Raw genomic sequence first — 6,947 nt, 5'->3', positions numbered from 1 at the left:
TCTCTCTCTCTCTCTCTCTCTGCTTATTTTACTCATTATTGTTTGTTTTTTTTCCTTATCAATTTAAGTGGTATTTACCCATGAATAAAATGCCCAAATCTTTCTGTCTCATTTATATAAAAAGCACTCAAATGCTTTGGAACTGGACCAAGTAGGTTAACTGGGTATGTGTAATAGTTTCTTCTTGTCAATACAGTTGTCTTACTTCTCAAGCACATTCTCTGCTCAGTGATAGATCCTCTGTTCCTCCAGGCGTCCATCAGCTCCTTCCAAACCACAAGGAGTTCAGCACATGCTCCTCTCTCCTGTTTTACTCTGCCATGTCGATGTGCATGTTGCCCCTAGGTGGCAGTGTCTCTTCTGTCCCTGGCGTTTGGTTCTAGTCTACAGTATGTGCTCAGGCCTGTGGAAAATGACACTGGGAGGTCTGTTTGATCATGTACTTTTGAGCCATTCCGTTGTGGTGTAGTGAAAGAGGAGCTTTTAATTGGCTTACATTTTTTCAAGCAGCATCTTTGTAGCATAAATTGACATGTTTGTTAATCTCCCCCAAAAGCGAAAACATGTCTGTCATGATAATCCCCAAACTGAAATCTTTGATGGTTTGATGGTTATGTGTGACAGATCCTGGATCCGACCGAAGTTGGATTTTACTGCAGCAGTTGTGTGGTTTAGCAAACGTTCTGTATAGCAGCTCCGGTTGTCTTTCTATCATCTCAGTTTGTTTTCCTGTAGTCGTCCTCTAGTCCTGTCTGGAACTGTCTCGTCCACTGCGTGGGGGACACTCCTGGATGCGTCCCGTAGAGCAGCTAGGGGAAACAGCTGTGTGCTGCAGAGGTGGAGAAGTTAAGCAGACCTTCAACTGCCAAAGCAATACGTTATTCCTTCTCCTTGAAGCCTTCTCTCTTAACCAAACATGATTTCATTAAAGTATAAATCCTACCTTTCTGCAGCTTGTACCAGTTTGTTTTTGAGTGTGGAGTGGGTTTCTTACTGCTCCTTGTGGCCAATTACAAATACTGCCACTTTGGTTCCCTACCAACCGAATGTAGTTATACAGTAGAGACTCGACAGACCACTACAACCTGGAGAAGGAGCCAGCCAAAGGTGTCAGTGGGCTAGTTTACAGTAGACTTGGTTGTTAACTAGTCCTGCAACACAACTGTCTGTGGAAAATTAGTAAACCTCTCTACAGCAGAGGGAAAAATACAGTGAAGATTTTAAGTCAGTCTGACACGTTTCTTTATAATAATATATATTCTGTATATCTCTTTAGTTCTGACCAACTGGGATTTAAATAATGCAAATGTTTTCAAATCTAAAAGTTAAGATTATTAGAGAAACTAAGACTGTAAGACTTGTAGCATGGCAGTAGTATGGCAACTTATACCCAGTCTACATTTGGTGAATCCGACTGTATCGAAGAAGAGGCCACACTCAAAAACTTTCTCTAAAAACATGCGCAAAGATGAGTTTCATCTTTTATCAAAAGTTATTTTAATACTAACTATCTGGCTAGTTTTTGCCTAACTCTCCCACCTCTGATGAAGAGCAGCGCACACCCGCTCCCCCGAGCTTTCCAACGGGAAGCACCCGGTGACCGTCTCGTAACACTGTGAAAGAGTCAGTCCCAAACCGGGCTAGTCGTCCTCTTGCTCATTATTTATGGATGTCTTCAAACACTCAATACACAAGCACATGGACTCTTGAAAAGAACTAGGACAACTCACACATTTTTGACCATGATTGTTATTTTAAAGGGACCCAAGCCATTTTGAATGTAAGCTCCCTGTTGACGCTAACCGTTTAAACAGCGGATTTGACAAAGTGCCTTAAGCGTTCTCTCTCTCTCTCTTTCTCACCGTTCCTGTGTTTATAGTGATAAATGAATAGTAAAAATGAATAATAAAGTTGGAAAGTTGGGCTGACGTCCAAGAGTACAGAGTGGAGAAGTGCTGATACGGAAGAAGACCCAGGCCAAAATGTAACTGGGGTCCCTTTCAAATGTGCTGACTCTCTAGTTGTCCATCTTAGCAGTGTCTGTCCCTCCAACACTCTTCTGCCCCCCCCCCTCCTCCTCCCTCCTCCTCTCCTACCTGTTCATACTGTGTAATGTGCGACTCACGTCTGACTCCTGTTGTCCTGGCATTCTTCTTTCCACACATCTTTCACATCTGCCAGCTCCGCATGTCCTCCTCCTCCTCCCCCCTTCCTCCTTCCTTTCCCTTCCTCCTAGCTACTCTACTCTCCATGGATGTCCACTAATATGACAATTAACTCTCTCCGCTTACCTCTACCCCCCTCCTCCCCCCCCCCCCGCGCCGTTGTGATCCAAATATGGCTGCATTTGTACAAGCGAAAAAGACAAAGCAAATCATGTCGTTTATAGATTTCATCCTCTGTTTCTAATTTTAGTTTGATTTGAATTCCATCTGGATTTCCTTTTATTTTCTCCCCCTCTATTTTTCTTTGTACTTTTTGGTTTGTTTTGTTTCTCCTGGACACAGTATGTAGCTTTGATACTAAAAGAGGTCATTGTCTTTTTCCCATTTCGCTGCGGAGAACATTCCTTTCTCCTTTTTTTCTTTTTTTCTTTCTTTCCTTTTTTTGTTGATATTGCATACGTGTCACTGATTGAAATGGAAGGTAGGTAACGCTTTGCCTACGCACGTGATCTTTATGCAGATGAGAATGTGACAAGCACCCTAGCCTGAGTGACGTCATTGTTTCTCTCTCTCTTTCTCTCTCTCTCTCTCTCTCTCTGTTGTTTACCAATGGTCTTTAACCAAATTGATTTTACCTCATCAATTATGATTGGATTACGTAGAGCTCTGGTTTTTCTCTTTCCTCCTTAACTTCATTCTGAAGTCCAATATCCCGCTCTATCTTCCAGGTCCATTTCTTTCTCCAGTTTTGTTTTCTTTCTGTTTTTGGTAGAATGCATTCCTGTTTGTCCAGCTTCTCTCTGTTTGTTGGTGAATTAGTACATTCGTCTTATGATTTCCACCATGTTGATTTCCACGACTGTTTCTAACAACTGTCATAAGCACCAGTGGTTGTGTGTCTTCTTATTATACCGCTTAGTTGTCTTCTCTCCAGTGGAGAACGGCTCTTCTTTCTGCAACGACCGGTCGGTGCTTTTGTTGTATCTTAGATTACGAAGTAGTTCAGATAGCCCAGTGTAATGCATGCGCAAGAGCCAGCTGTATTAGGTTTCACACAAATCACTTTTGGAGATTTACCCTCTCTTTATGACGGTCTTACAATAAGCAGTGTATAACTGTGCATCACAAGTTTCAGTCCCCAACTCCCATTGAATCACTTATCCAAGTTCTATTTTGTTTTGTTGAATACTTCAAATAGAGGTTTGGAATATAGTTTTACTCACCCCCTTCCATATGCAGCTCATGGGATAAGGCTTGCATTACGTGTTTTTCTTACTTTGAACAAATCCCTTGAAAAGACCAAAACCAACAATGTGTTAGTCTGCCAATACTGTTTGGACTTTGATACTGTGTCTGTGGCACTATCAGTGCCCCTGAAGATGTAATATTTTAACAAATAAGAAATGCGTCACAAATATGTAGTTTTATTATTACTCCTTAGTGGTCCCTAATACTGTATCTGAAGTCTCTTTTATATAGACCTTAGTGGTCCCCTAATACGTATCGAAGTCTCTTATATAGACCTTAGTGGTCCCTAATACTGTATCTGAAGTCTCTTTATAAGACCTTATGTCCCCTAATACTGTATCTGAGTCTCTTTTATATAGACCTTTGGTCCCCTAATACTGTATCTGAAGTCTCTTTATATAGACCTTAGTGGTCCCTAATACTGTATCTGATTCTCTTTATATAGACCTTAGTGGTCCCCTGATACTGTATCGTAGTCTCTTTATATAGACCTTAGTGGTCCCCTACTACTGTATCTGAAGTCTCTTTTATATGACCTTAGTGGTCCCTAATACTGTATCTGAAGTCTCTTTATTAGACTTCTTAGTGTCCCTAATACTGTATCTGAAGTCTCTTTTATAGACCTTAGTGGTCCCTAATACTGTCTGATGTCTCTTTTATATAGACCTTAGTGGTCCCATACTGGATCTGAAGTCTCTTTATAGACCTTAGTGGTCCCTATACTGTATCTGAAGTCTCTTTTATATAGACCTTAGTGGTCCCCTAATACTGTATCTGAAGTCTCTTTTATATAGACCTTAGTGATCCCCTAATACTGTATCGAAGTCTCTTTTATATAGACCTTAGTGGTCCCCTAATGTATCGGAAGTCTCTGAAGGTGGAAGCTGGGGTTATGGCCATGGGAGCGTTAAACAGAAATTAATAGTGCATTTGTTGGGGACTATTTTCAGCTGCAGATTTATACACATTTGGTGCTCTAGTGAGTATTTACAGCACCAGGACAGTCTATGTGAGTGCATGTTGTCTCAAAATAAACTACAGTGCCCATGTTGATGCTAATGAAGGAACAAGTCACCTGATGCAGCAGTGTGGCTCCCTGATGTGCATGGAATAATATTTGGAGCTCCCTGGCACAGAGGAATAAGCTATCTCAAAATATCCTGGTGGGATCAATTCATTGTTTATTTTGGTCTGTTTGTGGGATTTATTGACAATAAGAAAAATACAGAGTATTGCCTGACAGTGGTCATTTTAAAAACTGATAAACTCATGGTAATTGAGTCTATTTATGACTCTATAAGTAGCTTTTCACTTTAAAATCCCAAAGGTTCCCATCACATTCTTATTGTTGTATCCGTGAGATGCAACTTTACTAACCTTTTACTAACCAAATGCTTCTCTTGGGTTCCTACATTAGCAACGTACCCAACAACTAACCTCTGATTGGTTGAACTGGAAAAAAAATGTAAAAACTCACTGTTGTTATGTTGCAACAACTCCCTGGAACTACAGTAACATATAAGTTGGCTGTACTATAAGCACCCCGGGGTATTGAGGAGCCCATGAGCACAAACACTGATTGTAACCAGTAGAAGCTAAGGTAGTTAGCCTGCTAACGTGGCAGGTAGTAAAAGAATTCCTGCCTGTGGTAGATATTACATGGAGAGAAAAATGGTAAAGAAAATACCTTTAACTCTCGCCAGCCAGCTGCTCTCTGATGTTCGGAGGGTGACTGGGCCCAGAGGAGTTACTCTCTGTGTGAGGGGTTCCCTGCACATTGTGGTTTTCCTCTTTGCTTTTGAGTTCTTTTCCATTGATTTCCATGCATTGTCTCATGAGTCACTGGCAGGGAAGGGTTTTGTGTCTTTTTCTCTTGCATTTTGTGAATCTAATGATGCACTTATGTTGCCCCACTTTTCCCTTTTCTTCATACCTTACCTACTAAAGGAGGGAATACCACTTTATTGGTAAGTGGATGTTAACCAGAAGGGAGTTAAACAAGAGTAACCATTAAAAAAAAATCAAAGAAAATGGGTCGCTGTTCACATCTCAGCAATTGTCTACAGGAAAAAAAATCCAGAAAGAGAAAATTGAGTAGCAGACGATTTGTTTTCTGATTCGATTGATTCAATAATTGTGATCTTTATTTTGTTCCTTCCATTTCTGTGATGTTCCGTCAAGTTGTCTTCTCTTTCTGTTTTGTTTTGTTTCATTTATTTTAACCATTACTAAAAATAAAAAAATAAACTGAAGAAGTCCTCTTTTCTACTCTACAAAATCTGTAGCTCTGTACTCTCTGCCTTTGCTCTTAAACTGATTTGGTTCACAGTTTTGTTTTAATTTTTTTTCCCTCTCTTCCTCCTTCCTCCTAGTTTTTTTGTTTGTTTTTGCGATTATGATTTCTTCAACTCATTATGGTTTTGCATGCCAAGTATTGCATGCGCTGCACCATAGAGGACTATCTATAAGCCAAATGAAGAAAACCTAGATCTTTTTCTTTTAGATGTTTACCCTCTTTTGGCAAGTACACCGTAGCACTCAATCACCAACCTGGAAACACTCTAATGCTGTTATTGTCCTTTTTCTTTTTTTTTTCTTTTTTCCTTTGTTGGTCATAATCTTTTTCTACAGAAGCTCCGTCTGCTGACCGCTAACTCTGCCAGCATCCAGGCCGCTCTGCTGAGAGAGCACAAGCTCCACAGCACCCCCGGCAGGAGCCAGACAGGACAGGTGTGCGCCGCAGGAGAGGCTGGGAGTGTGGATGGCAGGAACACCGCTGTAGGGAGCTCCGTAAGCCAGACGACAGGGAGGAGGGGGAGCCAGAGGGGCCAGAATAAGAACTCCCACTCCCCTGCTCACAGCAGCGACTCAACCCACTCCCAGCACAACCACGCTCACAGAGGGAGGAGCTCTCGCCACCACAGAAAGTAAGCACCAAGTATTCAGATCCTGTACTTACACCACACTGTCAAAAGGCCTGCGTTGAAAAGGGTTTTCAAGTAAAAGTATGTAAGCATCATCAGGAAAATACTACCCAGGACAAATCTATCCTACAGGAGACAATAAAGGCTTATCTTATCTGATCTCATCTTATCTCATCTAATCTTATCTTATCTTATCTTACTTACAGTATTAAAAGTTAAAGTACTTTTAACTTGTGTTTTTAATCGGCTAATTGTTTCAGCTGGACTTCTAGGACTGGATATTGTTTGGTATTTTAATTTATAATCAAACATTGTTTTTTATAAATTACACGTGTGCAAAAATCTGAATTTGTCTTATCTTAAGTAGTAACTAAAGCTGTCAGATTAATGAAGCGGAAAAGAAGTCGAATGTGGCACAAAAAGAAACATCTCAAGTAAAGTACCTCAAATTTGTACTTAAGTACAGTACTTAAGTAACTAGTAGTATCCCATCACTAGTAAGCACAAATACTTCCATTAGTCTCTAGCTGTAGGTCTTTATGTAGCTGACATCTTTCCCCTTTGGCTTTGCCATAGAGGGAGAATTATTTGAATTTGTATTACACCCCCC

General features: G+C 40.7%; 1 protein-coding gene across 1 annotated transcript in view; it reads left to right on the top strand.

Moving 5' to 3' along the window:
- srrm3 (serine/arginine repetitive matrix 3) overlaps window positions 1-6,947 on the top strand; it is an 85,971-nt gene that overhangs the window by 74,967 nt on the left and 4,057 nt on the right. Inside the window, exon 11 of the mRNA XM_032532690.1 lies at window positions 6,045-6,340. Coding sequence (XP_032388581.1) covers window positions 6,045-6,340 — 296 coding nt within the window. The remainder of the gene's footprint in view (window positions 1-6,044; window positions 6,341-6,947) is intronic.

This window comes from Etheostoma spectabile, chromosome 13 (assembly GCF_008692095.1).
Source record: "Etheostoma spectabile isolate EspeVRDwgs_2016 chromosome 13, UIUC_Espe_1.0, whole genome shotgun sequence".
Lineage (NCBI taxonomy): Eukaryota > Metazoa > Chordata > Actinopteri > Perciformes > Percidae > Etheostoma > Etheostoma spectabile.
Note: the sequence above shows the minus strand (reverse complement) of the source record. Positions and strands in the feature narration are given on the sequence as shown.